This window comes from Nannospalax galili, unplaced genomic scaffold (genome assembly GCF_000622305.1).
Source record: "Nannospalax galili isolate Female #2095 unplaced genomic scaffold, S.galili_v1.0 scaffold69, whole genome shotgun sequence".
In the NCBI taxonomy this organism is placed as follows: Eukaryota; Metazoa; Chordata; class Mammalia; order Rodentia; family Spalacidae; genus Nannospalax; species Nannospalax galili.
In genome coordinates this window covers 3,184,523-3,203,841 of record NW_008360297.1, presented here as the reverse complement: position 1 = coordinate 3,203,841, position 19,319 = coordinate 3,184,523, and the positions used below count along the sequence as shown (strand labels likewise).

The 19,319-nt window shown below is 47.8% G+C and overlaps 1 protein-coding gene across 1 annotated transcript in view; it reads right to left on the bottom strand.

Moving 5' to 3' along the window:
• Positions 1-1,329: 1,329 nt before the first annotated feature.
• The window catches only part of LOC103726600 (filamin-B-like), a 119,709-nt gene continuing 101,719 nt past the window's right edge, over positions 1,330-19,319 (bottom strand). Inside the window, 12 exon segments of the mRNA XM_017795871.1 lie at positions 1,330-1,529; positions 3,305-3,469; positions 3,472-3,480; positions 7,025-7,157; positions 9,911-9,957; positions 10,055-10,123; positions 11,353-11,490; positions 12,019-12,210; positions 12,213-12,284; positions 16,539-16,661; positions 16,765-16,917; positions 18,822-19,025. Coding sequence (XP_017651360.1) covers positions 1,330-1,529; positions 3,305-3,469; positions 3,472-3,480; positions 7,025-7,157; positions 9,911-9,957; positions 10,055-10,123; positions 11,353-11,490; positions 12,019-12,210; positions 12,213-12,284; positions 16,539-16,661; positions 16,765-16,917; positions 18,822-19,025 — 1,505 coding nt within the window.

Below are 19,319 nucleotides of genomic sequence, written 5' to 3'. Positions count from 1 at the left end.
GACATTTTGCCTTGTGATAAAAAGGAATTATCAAAGAGGGCCCTTCTCAAAGTCCCCATGCCTGCAGAGGAGTACTAGGTGGTTAGTGGAGGATGTTGGGGTGTCGGGTGTCAGCAGCTTCTATCTGCTACAAGCCCTTTAGGGGCTGCCGTGATGCAGTATTCTCTAGCAGCGTTTTGCCTCTGCCAGAGCCCCAGATGCCAACCCAGCTGGGAAATATTTTGGTTTAATTATAGCTCCTGGACCAGAGAAAGAATTATTTTTTTGGTTATCAATAAGGCAAAAGAGCTGCTATGGTGTGACCCTCTAAACGCAAGCCAGCTGTTTCTGGGAGCTCCCGAGGCTGCTGTCCCAAAGTCTCCCTACTATCTCAACCCCAGCACAGCCTAAGAGTTAATATGTGTATCTGAGATATGTCTCCAGCAGCAGCTGTGGAGGCTGGGGGCTGGGTGGGGAACTGGGATGCTGAGCCACAAGGGGGCAGCATGTCCGGGAAGTGGCTGCCCGTGAGAAAGAGGAATTGACTGTAAAGTTGAAAAGACCTGGCTGGCCTTAGCAGGAAGAAGCTCCGCCCCTTTTAAACAATCAACTCATTCAAACCACCAGAACCTGAAAATGCAGAGATGAGGTAGGAAAAAGGAAATTAAGAATTACAGGACAAGAGCTGCCTGATACCTCGGGAAACACTTAGAATAAGCCTGTTAAAGGGACGGTGATCAGGGGCTGGAGAGATGGCTCAGAGGTTAAGAGCACTGACTGCTCTTGCAGAGGACCGGGCTTCAATTTCCAGCACCCACATGGCGGCTACGAACCATCCTTGACCCCAGTTCCAGGGGAATCCAAAGCCCTCTTCTGACCTCCACAGCACTGCACGACATGGGTGCACTCATACACGCAGGCAATGAAAATAATAATAAAAAAAAAAATTAAATGGGCGGTGATCTTCACAGAAAAAAAGTGGAAGTTTAGGAGGCCAAATAACATCTACAACTGGGGATTAGCAGGAGTGGGATTTAGACATAAAAATCTGCCCCCCTTGTTGCTAAGGGACTTGTCCAAGAGAAGACAGAGAAAAAACCCACATGCAGAGAGATATCTCTTTAACACCACCTCCCTCTACAACCAGTATGTGTTATGATAATCAAACTTGTCTCTCAGCATGTTGGTCCTCCCACATCCCCATGAAACCCCCATGGCTGCTCCATATGGCCTGAAATTTTGTGCAACTTTGTGCCCAACTTCTCCACATTCCCTCCTGCTAGACTTGCAGAGAACAGAGCAGGTAAAGCTTGAGCTAAGACCTACAGTGAGTCAAGACCTTCAGTGAGCTTAGCCAACAGCACACCTGGCCCACAGCACGACCTGATCTATCACAGACACGTCAGCTTTGCTCCAGTCAGGATGCGGGACTTTTGGTGACTTAGTAAATCCCTTTTCGAACATTCCCTTCCACTGCAGCTGTGTCATCTCTGGATGGCTATTTGGGGAGAGCATGGGGACAGGTGGGCTAAGAAAACAAGACTCCTTCTCTATGAACAGAACAATATTTACAAGGGTGGAAGTAGGCAAGTTCTGGGCCTCTCCCCTGGCTGGGGGCCTTTCTAGCAGTCTCACTCCTGCCTGACATCTGAGCTCTGCAGAAGGGTGAGAACTACCAAGAGGAAGTGGAAGAGAGCTGGGACAGCTACAGCCAATGGGATAAGATGGCTCCCAGCTGGTGTGTCAGGTCCCGAGGCTGCTATGAACCAGGGCAGAGGCCTGCTGTCTGCTCAACTGCCAGGAGGGCCCCACTGAGCCTTTATTGGTGGGTAGTTGGCCAATGGCTTCATGCTAGCACCACTGAAAGCATTTTGGGCAGCTGAAAGACAGAGATTCTGGTGTAGGACACCCCAAAAAGCAGCCTAGGGTACAGTATGTGCCTCTAAGTGAGTAGTCATTTAGGGCCAAGGAGTGAGGGCCTCAGACTGCAGGGTCACCGACCTGCAACTGACCCCCTGGTTCTATGAACTTCGAGCTGAGTGGGTGTGGAGAGTGTTGGACCACCGAGTCTCATTTTCCGTCTGCAAAGCAGATCTCGTCCAAGGGCAAGATGTTGGTCCACAGTGAGGTAGGGAGCCAGGTTGGGTGTGCCAGGGGCATCTGGCAATATTGATGCCACTGTGGGGGTGGTTTCATGGAGGCCACTGCTTTGGCCAGACTTCCTGGCAACATGCCAGTCCACTGGCCACTCCTGGGCAGGGCTCCTCTACCATTTAGGAGTCTCTCAATCCAGGGCTGGGTTTGCTATAACCATGGCAACTCATCCCCTGGTGCATGGGGAAGACAGTCTGCTTTGTCCCACTCACAGTATAGTATAGGGGAGCAGCAGAGAGATTAAAAGCAGGCTTGAGAAACCAGGACCTTCCCAAGGGGTCCCAATAACAGCAAATGTAAACAGTGTCTTATCTGGTAGACTTTTCTCTGCAGATACTCATAAGGACAGATTCCCCACCATCCCTAACACTGATGTGCTGGACACAGCTGAGGTCTAGCTTTAGCTGACCACACAAGTGGCTTCTGGTTCAAGCTATGAAAGCCAACCAGCCAGTAGAAAAGGGCCAGAGCTGTGGACTTTCACAAAGATAGATCTTTCCCATGTCAGATGAAAAGACAAGCTGTCCATCAGCCTATCTGTGCAATGAGATGACTTCCACAAAAATCAAAGCAGAACTGAGCCAGCTTGTCAAGGAAGCAACCATCTGATATGGCCACCTAGCACGAGGGATTCCCAGAGACAGGCAGGAAGTGGGAAGGCCTCAAGGAGTGGGGAGGGCCTGTGTTGACTGGGTAACTGGCCAACAGTGTTCACAAAGGAGGCAGAGCAAAGGGGTGGAGGGGCTGTAACAGATCCACAAAGCTTCAGCACTCTTGTATCCTTTCAGCCTCATCCCCTCTGTGGTGAGAGGTCACCAGTGAACACAAGGGGATGACAAACTACAGGAGGCCTTGTGCTGCTTCAGTATGTTTCTGGGAGCCCAGACACCAAGAGACTGGGAGCAGGTTCCCTGGAGGCCCAGGAGCTACACCATCAAATAAAACCCTCAAAACTAATGTCACTGTGCTGTCACTGTCCTGCCCCTTGGGCTGAAGAACTTGTGGAAGGAAGACATCTGGGCCACAGTAAACAGTAATGAGGTGCCTCAACACAGCCCTCACTCTGGATTTATCACAGTTCCAACCAGGGCTCCCAAAACACGCCAAAGCGCATGCCTGCAGCTTTGCCCCAGAGCAGCTCAGGTATCCAGGAGAAGCAGCACTGTCTTACCTGCGGTGCCCCCTTCAAGCCCTGCACCGTAGGCAGACACCAGGGCAGGATTCCCTGCCTGGCCAGGCTCCCCAACTCGAACTTTGAAAGGGCTCCCGACCACGTGGCTCCCATTGAACTTGACATCGATTGTGTGGATGCTGTTCTCGTGGGGGATGAAGCGACAGCATACTTATCTAGGAAAAGGAGCAGAGGCACATGGTAAATGTGGGCGGTAAACAGCCTGGAGTTAGGTGAGGACACAGGACTCTAGGCCAGTCTGAGCCGGCCAGCATTGAATCATTCAAAGACATGGTTCTGTTGGGATCCTCACGGCTGACACATAGATTTCAAGGCCAGATGGGCTTACTTGTGTGTCCCTCATCAGCCCTTCAGGAACTGCTCCGAATCTCTAATTCTGTTCTACATTTGGGCCCCTGCCTCACAATCCACCCTTTATGAAAAGTTCACTTCTCTCACCATGTTTCCCTGTTTGGCCACTCGAAGGGAAAAAAATACAGTTCCAACTGGCCTCAAGGCTCTGTCATTAAGCTCAAGGCAAGCAACATCCCACAGAGCCATAGCCAGGTTTTTTTTTTTGTTTGTTTGTTTGTTTGTTTGTTTTTCTGTTTTGGGTCATAACATGAGGTAAGGTTATCTGTCAACCGAAGTGACTGCCTGGACTATTCTTGCAGGGTCCCTCAGCCCCTCCCTGGTTCCTTGTACCCTTTATCTCCTTTGGAATTAAGTATGTCCCTCAAAGCGCCACACCCCAAACTCTTTTCCTTTTTTTCTGGTACTTTCAGCACTGCACTTCCCCCTGTACTTCTCAGCTGGGAGCCCATCCTCCTCCCTCATAGCCAACATGCTTCAGGGACCTGGACCCCACCCCCCTGTCCAGGTGTGGTCCCTCAGAGGATAGGGGAAATTCTTTCCCCAAGGTAAATCAATTCATTTTTTAGCCACAGGAAGTGACTTAGGAATGGGCATGCGTCCCAGTTCATTATGATGGGAGGGGAGGCTTGCTGGAGACTTAGACTTCTGTCCTCTCAAGACTTCTGAAAGCAAATCCTGAGATGTCTCTTGACAGATGTGGTATGAAGATGAAAAAGCAGGTGCCGCTGTAGCCAACTTGCTACCGAGAGGAAGGCCAGCCTTGAAATGAAGAAAGAGTAAAGAGGTCTGCTGGGCCTAATGGCACGTGTGGAATCCCAGCACTTTGAAGGGTGAGACAGAAGGATCTTGAGTATCAGGATAGCCTGGGCTACACAGAGAGATCCTGTCTCACAAAACAAAAAGTAAAGCAAAATAACAAAAGGTAAAGGCCTTTAGGTCCTTGGAGAACCCCTGCAAATGGCTGAACCAGTCATTGTTAAAAATCTGCCTTAGAGCTGGGTGTGGTGGCAACACACCTTTGATCCCAGCACTCGGAGGCAGAGGTAGACAGACTGTGAGCTTGAGGTTAGCCTGGTCTGCATAGCAAGTTCCACACCAGCGGGGCTACAGGGAGACCCTGTCTCCAAAAGACCAATTTCAAAAAAAAAAACTGCCTTAGACACTGAACTTTCTAATTATATGAATTACTAGGCTTCATTATTGCATATATTGGCTTGAGGGAATTCTATAATTGTAGCCAATCCTAATGCTAGTCATCTTGCTAGTCATCTTGGATACCACTAGGGCCTCAAATGCTGCCTGGGCTGCCATAGTGATTTAATAAACACAGCCACCTGGCTCTCTGGGAGATACTCCAACAACCCTCTAAAGAAGCAGACTCTTAGCCAGGCATGGTGGTCCACACCTTTAATCCCAGCACTCGGGAGGCAGAGGCAGGATCTCTGTGAGTTCCAGGCCAGCCTGGTCTACATAGTGAGTTCCAGGCCAGCTGGGGCTACAGGGAAACCCTGTCTCAAAAAGACCAAAAAAAAAAAGAAGCAGACTATTTAAATCCCTGACCAACCCTTGTACACTCTAGCCAGCTGTCCTCAGTTCTGCTAACTGTATCACTACCATCCTACCCATTCATCCAGTGTTCCCGTGCCGTGCACGCATGTGTGGGTGTGGGTGTAGTCTGGAAGCCAGGGGTCAACACTGCATGTCTTCAATGGCTCTCCATCCTATTTTTTTGTGAAACAGGGTCTCTCACTGCACCCAGAGCTCGCTGATCTGACTAGACTGACTGGCTAGCAGGCTCCAAAGACCCTCCTATATCTGCCTCCCCGGTAACGGGGTTGCAGTCATGCTCTTGTCTTCTTATGTGGGTGCTGGGGACTAAACTCAGGTACTCATGCTTGTGCAGCAAGTTCTTTACTGACTGAGCCATCTCCCGAGGCCTTACACATCAGAATTCACTCTCGAGCCCAAGGCCAACTGGTCACCAGAAGTACTAAGGATCTGTGGCTTCAAGTCAGCCTTCTCCATCCTCAGGGCTGCGATTTCATCGGCTTTCTCAAGGGCAGCAGCTCAGCACTCTGCCTGTCAAGTGTTCTGATATATTCTCAGTGAGGTGACCAGATGTTAGTTAAATCTGGTCAAGGCACCACGCCTCCAACATCCACTCTTTCTGAGCCTTCTGTGTCCTTTCTGCCTGGTGAGAGACACATGGTCACCCACTGCTCTGGATTTCCACCCTCACAGGATGCAGAGGTAAACACATAGCAAATGTCTAACAGCAGCAGGTTACTTTCTCATGCATCAAAGCCCACACTGAATGATGCCTCCTCTGGGAAGCCCTCCTGACCCTGCCGAGGCGAAAAGGGGCTTTTTTTCCTCCTGCTCTGAAATCTCCACCATCTGCTTCTTAGTTTTCCTGTGGTGTTACTGAGGGTCATCTCCACTGCTGGCTGCATTCTCAGCAGCTCTAAGCAGCTGCCTTTTTATTTATTATAGTTTTGAAAGATTTACTTTTGTTTATCTGTATGTATATATGTGTGTGTTCGCATGCACACGTGAATGCAGGTGCCTAGATAGGGCAGAGGAGGCTCAGATTCCCTGGAAATGGAGTTGCAAGCGGTTGTGAGCTGTCTGACATGGGCACTAGAAACTGAACTCCGGTCCTCTAAAAGAGTAGCCAGAGCTCTTAACTGCTGAGTCATCTCTCCAGGCTTGTTGATTTTTTTGAGACAGGGTCTTATTATGTAGTCCAGACCGGCCTTGAATTTGCAGTTCTCTTGCCTCTGTTTCCAAGTGCTGAGATCATAGGCATTCAGCAACATGAGCAGCGTTTTGAGGGCAGAATTGTGAATTCCCACACTTCACCTTTCTGCCAAGTCTCTAACACATAGTAAACCTCCACCGACAAAATGATCTCTTTAATAATAAAATTGATTGACAGAGTTCCACAAATCTGAGATTATTAAGCCCTAGAGACCGAGATCCTCTCAGAGTAAAGTAAGATCGAAATGTCCTTACACATGTCATAAAGTCAGCAATATAATACTAAGATTTTGCTAAAATACGATTGAAAAAATTGTGATGAATGTCATGTAAAAGGACTCTGAAAAAGCAACAGAAAATAAAGTAGAAGCTGCTTAAAGAAAGGAGAGGACAGGGGTATTATATGTCGCGGTAAGAAGTCTCCACGTTCCTGGCAAACGTTTCAATCCTAATTCATAAACAGTGTCTGGCAGGAGTGAAGAGAACTGAAGACTCTGGCAGTGCTGTGGCTGACGAGTTCCTTCCCAGGAAGGCACAGCTGCAGGAAGTTCTGCCGGAAATACTGGCGCTGGGACCCCTGCTTACCTGGCTCTAGCTCTGACACGCAGCATTCTTCCACAGCTCCCGAGGGGCTACGCACCTCTGCATCAGTCTTTCCTTTTGCACCATTCAACCATATAGCAAAGGATGCTGGCTGGGTAACCTTTAATCCTGATTCCTGAGAATTTAATAAATTGGGCAGGTTATGGCACTTGGAGTTCCTTCTCAGCGGCACACATTGACCCAATGTAGTCAGGAATCCGGGTGACAATTCTCATGAACTAGACCTGGAATATTTTCCCATATAACACCAGACAACAAAATTGGGTGGGTTACCCTCCACATTTCTAATACAAAAGAAAAGAGAAACACTTATACTCAAATCATATCAATTCAGGCTGAGAGAGACGGTTCCTGGGGCTGCGGGCTTGAGGCAACCTAGGCAAGAGGATTATTATCAGATCATCCTAAAGATCTGCACAGGCCAGAAAACACAGACTCTTCCAGCCAATAATAGTAGCAATAATAATGATGATGATGATAAGGCTCCTTTTTATGTTCTTTCTTAAATCAAGGGTAGGGAACAGACAGAACTTCTGATAAAACTGGAAAGGACTGGATATGCAAATTAGCTGGACCTTGCTTTTTGCTACTTTTTCCTAGCAATAAAACTAAGCTGTTAAATCTGACTCTCAGTTTCCTTGTTTATACAATGGATGTTTAAACTAACTGGCCCTATCTCAGAGAGCTGCTATGAAGAGCACATGAAATTATGCTGAACACTCAAAGTTATGCTAAACACTCGGCCCAGGGCCTGGCCCCCTGGGAAGGCTCCTAAATGGCAGCCTATTGTTAAATATTACTGTGTTTAGAAGTTGCCTGTATCTCCCAGAAAAAAGCAATGGGATGAAGTGTGGCCTTGTTCCTCCTTGGGTCAGTTTCACCCCTCATCCTTTATTAGAAAACCTACATTCTTGGAGGAGGAGCTTAGACTCACAAAGACCAGCAGCAAGGCTTCCCATTGCTTACCGGCTGCCTATCCTGACCAGGAAGCTTTTACACACCAGCAGTTTTGGTTTGAACTTGGTGGGCCATCCCTTCCTCACAGGCTGACTTCTGAAGCAGCAGGCATACTTTGCTTGAAAAGGAGTCATGTTAAGATTCTGATGCAGCATTTCTAGAAATTCCCATGTGAGACTGAACATGCCTGTCTAAGGACCACATCTCTCTCTCCAGCAGGTCCTAATACCCTGTCCCCACAGTTAATCCTTAGCCTCAGGCAGATCAGTTCCTCTAGCCAGGTCTCAAATAAGGGCCACATGTGGCTACTGAGTATTAAACTGCCCTGTGGAAATGTGCAATATTGCTACCACTACAAACTGGACTTCACTGCCTGAAGGTTACAGACTAGGGAGGGAGGACATAACACGAACTTAAGGATCCTTTGGTCTCCAGATCACCCCCATTTTCTACCCTCTCCCACAAAGTGCCAGCCGACTCTCATTTTCTACAAAGTCTCAAAAGCAAGATAAAACAAAGCCCAACTAGCACCAGATGTCCAGGCCTCTGCTGAGGCTGATAAATAACTGCATATTTATCAGCATGGAATGACCCAGGGAGACACACTTGCCAATGCAGCTGGTTGCAGAAGTTTGGTGCGTAGCCTTCTGTATATGTCCTGAAATGTTTGAGAACAAACTGACAGGAGGACTCAGCAGGTGTGCTGCAGAGGCTTGCTCAGAACCAGCTCTTGAGCAGAATCCTGTTACCTGAGTCTCTTACCACTAAATCCTCAAGAGGGAGGTAAATGCCTCTGAAGATCTGGAAAGAAATCTCAGAGATGCAGAAAGGTGGCTCTTGGCCCTCAACAAAAGCTGGGTGTATCTCCCTCCATTAAGTCGGCCACAAAAAGAAATTTTTGTTAAGAAGCCTTTAAATGAAACACAAGAAAAACATCTACACCACAGTAACCAGTTAGGACCCTGGGACTCTCCAGTTGAGACCTCCTCAATCTATGGGCTGGGACTCTGGTTTGTTTCTGTCTGGGTCTCTCATTGAAAGACTCATGTTTGGAGTAATTAGTAGCAGTCTAATTCTCTCAGCATAAGATTAGAATATCAAATACAAACCAAATGTGTGGCTCTATCACCAATTCAAGACTCCAAATTAGATTCTAACCCAGTATTTTCAAGAATCTGGGGCAGCCAAATGCTATTTAGAAACTCCATTCACTAGGCATTTCATTTTGAGATTCTGGTATTACTCTGTAGCTTAGTTGCTTCTAATTCGACCAAATTATTTTTCAGCGTTGTGAGCACAGGCAGCCCCAGTCGCTCTTGGTTTGGCACTGGTGCTAATGTACCCTTGAATTAAGTGTGTTTGGGGTGGGGTGTATGTACACCTGTTGGCATCCTAGAAAGCTGAACTATGCAGTTATTTGCCACCACCTCAGTGGGGAAAGTGAGGCAGGTGAGGTCACCAGCACAGAGCACAAGCTTTGGGAACAGAGATCTACTTTGGCACCTTGTACTAGCTGGTTCCTGGGGCCGAAACACTACTCACCAGGATGTTGCAAGGATTTACTGAATAAAGTTCTTAGCATAGCTCCTTGAACATTTATCACAAATACATCACTCTAATAAAAAAATTGCAGTGAAGTTAATTTTGGGGAAAGGAACCCAACAACAGCAGGCTATATATACATCACTAGGCTGTCAGTTTTGTCTGCACTGTTTTGAAAGCCCTCCTGCTCTAATGATTAACAGGCTTCCTTTATTTCTCTTGAATAAATACTGAAAAGCAAACTTGTCCCTGAATGCTAAGGTGCGCCTTGCTGACCTAGTATGTTTCTGCTTGCTCACACTGTCTTTTGCCCTCAGGGTGTGGGGAGGTGATCCTGCCACACATATCTTTCCCCAAGATTGGCAACACCTGGATGCTAACTGTCAACAAGGCCTGGGCACCCAAGGGAGGATTAAAGCAGCCTCAGGAGTCCAGGGTCTCTCTGGTTGGCCTGTGGCTAAGGAGATGGATGCTTCCTTGCGTCTTCATAACAATGAGGTGGTGAGCATCGTCTGACAGGCACCAGGTAGGGGCTGTCAGGGATGTGCTCATTGTTGAACTTGATAGACACCTTGTAGTTACCTGTTGGGACAGGAAAGCCTGACCATTTCAGAGATTCCAGAAAGGTGTTTCCAGAGCAGCCTCTTGCTTCTTAGCTGGGCTCAAATTGCTTCAGACTGGCCCTCCTTTAATGGACACAGCTGACTGGCTAAAAGAAGGTCACCTGGCTAACACTGAGCCAATGGGATTTTCTTAGTCGGGCAAGGTCAGGGATTCTTCATTTGAGTCCCCAAGGTCCCCCAACAGTCTATGTATAGAATCCAGATCCATGGACTTGAGTAGAAAAAGAAGTTGCAACCTTATTTTATTGATATCCTGACATCATTTATACTCATCACTCCTTCGAAATTAAGGTCATCAATGGACCATCACCAAATTTTGTGTTTTAACAGAATAAAGACAGGTGCAGTTCACTGTTACACAATTAATAACTATAGTTTCATATAACATCTATCCATCCGAGATAGGGTCAGTCTCTATAGCCCTGGCCAGCAGTGTGGAGGTCACTATGTAATTCAGAATTCAGGCTGGCCTCAAACTCATGGACATCCTTCTGCCTCAGCCTCCTAAATCTTGAGATTACAGGCATGTGGCATCATACCCAGTTCTGATAACTGTATTTTAATAGAATTGATTTTTTTTTTTTTTTGAGACAGAATCTCCCTGTAGTTCCAACCGGCCTGAAACTCACTATGCAGGCCAGGCTGGCCTTGAACTCATAGAGTTCCACCTGCCTCTGCCTCCCAAGTACTGGGATTAAAGGCATGTGCCACTGCGCCCTGCTGGAAGTGATTTCTTTTATAATTTGATGGACTCATGTTGTGTACTCCAAAACATTATCCTGAGAACAGATAGGTTTTACCAGATGCCAAAAGGGTCTCTGGTACACAAAAGTTGACAAATCACTGTTCCAGGAACCCAAATGTTGAGGCCACTCTCCTAAAGCAGGAGAATCAGCCACAGGTTATGTATGGGCAGCTGATAGTGGGGCTGGTCAGTCAGTGGACAGAATGAAACATTTGAAAGCAAGCAAGCAGAGAGGCCAAGAGTAAAAGGTCAGAGATGATGAGAAGATTTCTTATCTCTTTGAGGCCTAGCTGTTTTCTGTAACTGGGCTTCTAGAAGGCTCTTCCATGTGCCCCCACATGCAAACTCCCATTTACTGGAGCTGGCTTGATGGATTTCTGATCCTGGTGGCTAAACCATCTCCAAACAAGGAAAACATCCTTAGTTAACCCTTGAGTACATACCAGGCTCTTGGGCAATATAAGGCACACCGCATGACCCATTTTTATGGTCATCAAATGTAATCTCGGCCTTACTAGGGCCCTCAACAGCAATGGAGAGGCCTCCAGCACCTGCTTCCCAGGTCCAGATGCTGAACTCGGCTGAGAGCAAAGAAACACCTGGTTAGTGAGTGAGCCTGAGAGCCCCTGCCCCTCTTCTAGTTCAAGCCAGTAGTGCCCAGGCCATTGCCAGTGCTTTCTTTTTCCCGTAATTCCAAGCAAGGGCCATCATCGTGGTTTCTCAAGCACCAACGATGATCATGAAGTTCATGGAGAATCTAGCACCACAGAACATACCCAATCCAAGACAGAAAAGGATGAGAACGTTTAGGCTTTCCCCTGACTTCTTCCCACAGCAGCCATCATAGGAAGGGACCCATCAAATTAGTTTTGCAGCATTCTAGTGTGTTCCCCAGAATACCAGGCCCTAAGAAGGCTCTGGAAACAGTCAGCACTCTACTCTTAAGAGACTCAGTGCCTACTAATGTTACAGACTTAGCAAAATCCCTCTCAGCCTGTTTGGCTTTGGATAGGTGAGCGATTTCCCTGAAAGTCGTCTCCTTAGAGCAACAGGTACACATATACTGCATACCTATTTTTCTCTCGTCAAAACTCACCCAGAATTCTTACCTGGGATCCCTGCCTCTCCTCTCTCCAGGCCACAGCCTCCTGCCCTGACTTTGTGGGCTCCCCCTTCACCGAGTGGCCCCACAGTGAACTGGAAGGGGCTCCCTGCTATGTGCTGCCCATGGTACTTTACGCTGACCCTGTGAACGGCCATCTCCTGGGGTACAAATCAGACACAGTGCAAGTTCTTCCCACAGGCACAATCTCTGCCTCAGTGACATGGCCAGACGGGCTGGTGACATAGGCAGACACGTCACTGCTGTTGATTTCTGAGTGGGAGGTTGGGAGAAGATGATGATCAGGGCAAAGGCTAGGGGTAAGACAGGGCATGCAGAGGGGTGTGAGGTAAGTACAGGTGCATGAAGTGCTTGATTTCCCTCCCCTTGGGGCTAGAGGTCTGCCCTCCTGCAGCCAGCATGGAGAGGCAAGACCCTTCACACTACCAGCAAGATTAGCTTTCTAGGGGCACTGACACTTCCTGCCCCACCGTGTACATTGCCAGCTCTCATAGCTGAAGCCTAGTGAACACCACATGGCAGCTTCAAACCAGAATCTAAGCTGGGAGTTACAGCATGTGCTAAAACCCACAGTGGCTCAGGTGTTTCTATGAAAAGGTGGCAGAACCATCTGTCATGCATAGGTGAGCTCTTTTCTATAGAGAAGTGGAAAACACAGGAGCCTCCATCTCTTATTGTCAAGAAGCTTTGGTGTTTCTTTGGGCAACGAGGACGGTCAAATGCATTCAGAAATAAAAGTGAACACTAGCCAGTCTCGTTGGCAAAGGACAATCATGCGTGAGCAAATCTTTCAGCAAACGGAGGACCAGAGGCCACACTTTCAGAGAAGCAATGCCTTGGGTCACAAGCATCAGGACACAAATTACGTCTATGCTACAAGCTGATGCGTGAGCAAAGCTTTCAGCAAACGGAGGACCAGAGGCCACACTTTCAGAGAAGCAATGCCTTGGGTCACAAGCATCAGGACACAAATTATGTCTATGCTACAAGCTGCTCACATCACACAGACAAAACTCTGCCTTCACTGGTGTGGAGGAGACAGGTGGCTGTCACTGGGCACTGCCATCACCTAGAGCCCAAATGAAACTGCACAATGCAGCAGTTCATGACTCTGAACCCTAAGGAAAGAGAAGGAAAGGGAGGTTGAGGAGATGTCACACCATGGTATAAGACCCAGTGTTTGTGTTCCTCCAAGATTCTTATGGGAACCACTACCCTATGGCATACAGGGGTGAGGCACTGGGGAGGCAATCCAGATGTGATGAGGTCACAAAGTGGAGCCTTCATGATGGGTTAGTGCCCTCAGAAGGGTCCTGAGCACCTCTCCACCTTGTGACTAGGTAAGAAGCTGGCTATCTGCAACCTGGAAGAGGGTCTTCACTGAAACCTAGCCATACTGACTCCCAGTCACCGTAACTGTGAGAAACAAGTTGTCTGTTGGTTGCTACACAGTTTATGTTTCTCTGTAATAGCACCCAAACCTACTAAGGTACCCCATGTGGCCTGGATCCCCTGGAGCTAACAAGCTCTCCCATTTTAACTGATGAGAGAGGATCAGGTAGATAGTAAGGGGGAAAGTGTCTCCCTCAGCCTACTCTGCTATTAAATAATTGAAGAGAACAGCCAAGTAGTCAAGAACCAGAAGAGGTTTAAGACAAAGGACAGACATCCACACAGTACACAGAGACTTGCTAATTCCTCAGGAGAGGACGTGTCAAAGAGAACAGAATAGATCATTTGCAAAATAAAAAATGGAAAGCAAAAACAAAGTCATTAGTAACGGCAGAAACAAAACTGAAAGCTACATACAACACTTTTTCCCATGGGAATGAAAGGCAGTGCTTGGTGCTAGTGTGTTGGGGAACCCTGCTGTTAAGGTTGGCTCCTTTCTCAGCAGGAGCTTCCTGCCTGACATACCTGGAAAGTGCCACCAAGCACAGATGCTTGACCTCATTTAAAACATGACCTTTGGCATAGTTACCTGGAGGAAAAACTACCTCCTAGGTTATTTCTATATGATAATTAGGCATTGCCCGTTAGTGGGATGATAGGAGCCTACTGCCACATGTAAATAAAGCATACTATGAGCACCTATCAGCTGAAGCATTGGCTACTGCCTCCACACTATATTTTCCCTGACCCCACTGAATAAACAGAGCTGTTTCACTGAGCCTGGAGCTGTTTGTATCACTGAACCTGCCTCCCTGGAAGGGCTTTCTTCTATCAGTGCTCACTGGCCATCCTGACCCCGTTCGTCACTTCTGCTCCCTTTGTCCTCATGGAACAGTGGCCAATGACCCACAAGGGAAGGGAGAGACCCCACACTAGTGGACAATGGAATGAAGAATGGGGAGACAGCAGCACTGATCTACTTCTGGAAAACGGCTTTACTGAGGCATAGTCATGTGTGAAATGCACTAGACTCATCCTGGCAATCCATGCTCCCCCTCTCCACCTTGGGGCACATAAACCTTGTGCCATCATGTGCAATCAACACATTCTTTAACAATGATTTTGTAATAATACATTCAGGCATGACTAGCATTGGTGTGTATGTAGGCTCAGAAGGGAGAGGAAAAGGATTATGTACAGCATGAGGACAGCTGGAGGCACAGGGTTGGGAAGTGAGCTCCCTGCCCCTCATGAGAATAGACACGAGCATCTTTTGTGTTTGCGTGTTCATGTGCATGTGACTGGGTGCACGTGCACATATGCATGCTTGTATGTGGAGGCCAGAGGACAGGCTCAGGTGTTTATAGGACTCATCCACCTTGTTTTTTCAAGACTGTCTCACTGGCCTGGGGATCATCGATTCAATTCAGCTTGACTGGTTAGTCAGTCAGTGAGTCCTAGGGATTTTCCAATGTCCACCTCCCCAGCACTGGGATTACAACCACGTGCCAGCAAGCCTTTTTTTTAAAAAACAAAAACAAAAAACCAGAACAACAAAAAAAAACTAGGGGTGGGTGTGGTGGTATGCACCTTTAAACCCAGAACTCCAGAGGCAGAGGCAGGCAGATCTCTGCAAGTTCAAGGCCAGTCTTGTCTACATAGCTAGTTCCAGGCCAACTGGGACTACAGGGACACCCTGTCTCAAAAAAGACAAAACAAAACAAAACAAAAAAACCCAAAACAAAACAAACAAAAACTTAAGTTCCTTAGTTTCAAAAACTAAAGTTCTCCTACTTGGGCAGTAAGCACTTTACCAACTGAGATATCTCCCCATGAGCATCTCTTAAGACTACCTTTCCCTTCTCTTTAGAATCTCTGTAACTCCACAGCACTTGCCAGCTTGTGGGCAGAAGAGCCTTGAAACTTTCACTAACACAGCAATTCTCTGAACAGAAAGAACCCAGGCCACGTTTCAGGCAGACTATGGCCTGCTTCTCAATTCAGGAATAAAAGACAAACAAAAGTGTGGGAAGGCCGATGCTGCCTCTTAAATACTTCCAGGCACTGGCATCAGCCATGGTCTTCCACTGGTCATCAACTTCACTGGAAAAGAATAAATCTAAAAGCATATCTAAGTTCCCCTAGGCAAGACAAGAAGACTATTTTTAGTAGGAAGAAGAAAAAGGTAGTAAGTCAAATTTTCCTAAATAAGCCTTTGTGAAAAGAAACAAAAAGTTCAATGTAGTGGCACATGCCTGTAATCCCAGCACTGGAAAGGCTGAGGCAGGAGAATCATGAATGTGAGGCCGGTGAGACCCTATTAAAATGAAATAAAAGGGAACTCTTAGCCACTGAGCCATCTCTTTACCCTCCAGAATTTATTCTTAAACTACATCATCTCTTCAAAACACATATTGCTTACAACTCTTTAAAATATAAACCAGGGTCTGCAGAGATGGCTCAGCAGTTAAGAGCACTGGTTGCTCTTGCAGTGGACATGCTCCCATGGGGTTCCCAAACCCACATGACCGCTAGCACCCATCCTTAACTCCAGTTCTTTGGTATCTGATGCCCTCTTCTGGCCTCTGCAGGCACTGTACCCACTTGGTGCACTTACATGATGAGGCAAATACTCATCACACAGAATTAATAGATTTTAAAAATTAAAATATAGGGGCTGGAGAGATGGCTCAGCAGTTAAGAGCATTGGCTGCTCCTGCAGAGGGCTTGGGTTCAGTTTCCAGTACCCTCGTGGTGGCTGGCTAACAATCATCTGTAATTCCAGTTCCTGGGGATCTGACATTCTCTCTGACCTCTGGGGACACTGTCTGCATGTGGTGCACTTACATATAGGCAAAACACTCATACACATAAAAATAAATAAAAGTTAAAAATTTTTAAAGTGGATAAGCATTGTCTGTATGTGGTGCACTTACATATAGGCAAAACACTCATACACATAAAAATAAATAAAATTTAGAAACTTAAAAAGTGGATAAGAAAATCATAAAATGAAAAAGTCCCCAGAGTGAGGTGGATAGTCTGCTCGGGGTCACACCTAGACTTGACTTTCCAACAGGCTACCACCCTGTTCCACCAGCCCCCAGTACCCACCTGGGATCTTTAGGTTCAGGTCACAGATGCTGCCAACAGTGGCCACAGATGGAGCCCGGCTGGTCCGGGTGATGCTCTCCTTTACTCTTCCCTCACCACTGATCTTCACAGTGAATGGACTTCCTGCGAGAGAAAGAGAGAAGACCCCCATGAGCAGTCCAGAGGCTGAGGCATGACTTTCACTAAAAACCCAAGCACCATGGAGGGAGGGCAAAAGAACTCATACCAGGCACATGCTCATCAGCAAATTTGGTGGAAACGATATAAACTCCAGGCACGGTGGGGAAGTAGGAGACCTTGCAGGCACTGTCCTCCAGGTCCTCTGTCTGGATGTCTACCTTGCTGGGCCCTTCTACTGCCAAGGATATGCCACCACAACCTGCAACAACCCGGCTGTTCTAACAGCAACTCCCTGAGGGAGGAGTGTGGTGGATGTTGGAGACCTCTGTTATGCAAAGTGGAAGCCCCTTCACGACCGGACAGCTCATGCAGCTTGGGATCATGTGCTGCGGGCTCCTTTCATAAGCAGGGTGTCTTCCTGGCATCTTTCCTGTGTCTCCTTTTGAAGTGTCCGCCACAAATGCCATAACATAAACATGGCGTTTGGCTCTGAAAGGTACCATGCCTTCCTGTAATTTCTCCAAGCAGACAACAGTCTAGCAGTGTGGCAGAAGCCCACTTCCATATGTAAATAGAATGCCTCACAAAGCATCTAACAGCCAAAGGTTTTACCACTACCCCCATGGTATAAATGTCTTAGTCTTCTCTTAATGGTCAGAGATTTGGGCTGCAGAGAATTGGGTCGCAGAAAGCTAGGACACAGAGAGCTGGGTCTCAGAGAATAAAGCTGTAGCACAGGCTAAGCCAGTCTTGAGTCTTGTGTCACTACCGGTGGCCCAGTCTCTCCGGGGGGCAGCACTCCCTCGTGACCGACTCATGGACATTCTAGCTTTTGCTGTCTCCGTACTTTTCCCGTGGGGTTTAGTGGCCAGTGGACCTCACATCCTGAGGAAAAGTACACAGGTGGATTAGGGACAGGATTCAGCAGAACAACGCTTCTGCAGCAGAGAAGCTCCAGAGACACGGGACCCGAGCCGCCAGGAAAAGCCTGCAGGGCACCCGCCGCCATGGCCAGAGACGCCTGTGGCCAGACCCGCCAGTGACTAGCCAGGTGTGGCGGGGGAGTGCCATCGCAGGAGTGCGCCCGGAGGAAAAGTACACAGGTGGATTAGGGACAGGATTCAGCAGAACAACGCTTCTGCAGCAGAGAAGCTCCAGAGACACGGGACCCGAGCCGCCAGGAAAAGCCTGCAGGGCACCCGCCGCCATGGCCAGAGACGCCTGTGGCCAGACCCGCCAGCGACTAGCCAGGTGTGGTGGGGGAGTGCCATCGCAGGAGTGCGCCCAGAGAGAGAGCGCACGCCCCATAGTGGAGGCAGAAGAGATATCTGATCCTTAAAATTCAAATAATTCCCAAAGAGCAGAAAGAAAGGAGTCTGTTTGGGGAGCCCATGTAAAGAAGCAAGAGGCTCTAAGATGTTCTATAGCAAAAGAATCCACTGATCATGTCCCATTGAACAGGGGTCCTATGCAACCGCATGCCTTCAGAAAAGGCCTGTACTGCCTCAAGGGGTTATTACCACCCACATAACTAAGAAGCTGAATTTTCAAACAGTAAGTAGTGGCCTCAATCAGGTCAGGAGACCTGAAAGGTTAACAGCATGAGGACTCAACAGTAAGCCTTGAGTCATGACAGAAATTTTCTAGTCTCTGTCCTTGGATTATGACTTTGTCTGCAACTCAGCATGTGGCTGTCACTCAAGAAGGCAGACGATGAAGGCACTGGATGTGATATAGCTTGGGAGAGGCCCAACCTAACTCAGGTCATCTCAACAGGGATCGGGAGGCTCTGCTGCATTTACCCCAAAGCACTGAGCACAGTCTTGGCCAGTTAACCTAACATCCTCTGCTTAGGATGAGCTCAGGAGACCCTGGGAAGCTGAGAACAAGGACAGGAATACACATAATAGAAAAGGGGTCTGTGAGCTCTGGTGAATCTGGGTTTGAATCTCAGAAGCAGATGGGGTGACAGTAAGTCCTGGAGCATCAGTTTCTTAATCTATAAAGTAAATTCCTACTCTCAGGATGTAGGTAGAAGCACCGATAACACAAAGGATGAAGAATGCTTGGAAAGAAAAGGGAATGAAAAGATGAAGTGGTCTCAGCAAAAAGAAGCCAGTTCCCACAAGCTCTGGGCATTTCCCTTGGGACCACCCCACAGACCTGCATCCCTTGTGTCCACGATGAAGTCAGACATCTCAAAAGTGCGTCCTTCTGACAGGCCTCGGCCATAGACCTTGGCTCGGCGTGCATCACCAATCTCAGACTGGACCACCATAATGGATACAGGGCTGTTGGCCACATGATTGCCATTCTTCTTGATACTGACCAGATGTTCACCCACCTCCCGAGGGATGAAAGAGATGCCTGGACCAGACCATAGATTGAGGTTTGTGAGTGGAGGGGGAATAGGAAGGAGAGGGGGTGGGGGAGGGACAATGGTTAGATGCTTATGGAATGTGTTGATGGTCAATTTGATGGGATCTAGGATCACCCAAGAGACAGACCTCTGGGTATGTCTGTGAGGGCATTTCTAGATTAGATTAATTGAGGTGGGAAGACCCTCAACGTGGGCAGTACTAGTCCATGGGCTAGGGTCCTGGACTGTAATTAAAAGGAAGCAAGCTGAGCATCAGCATTCCTCTGTCCCTGCTTCCTGAC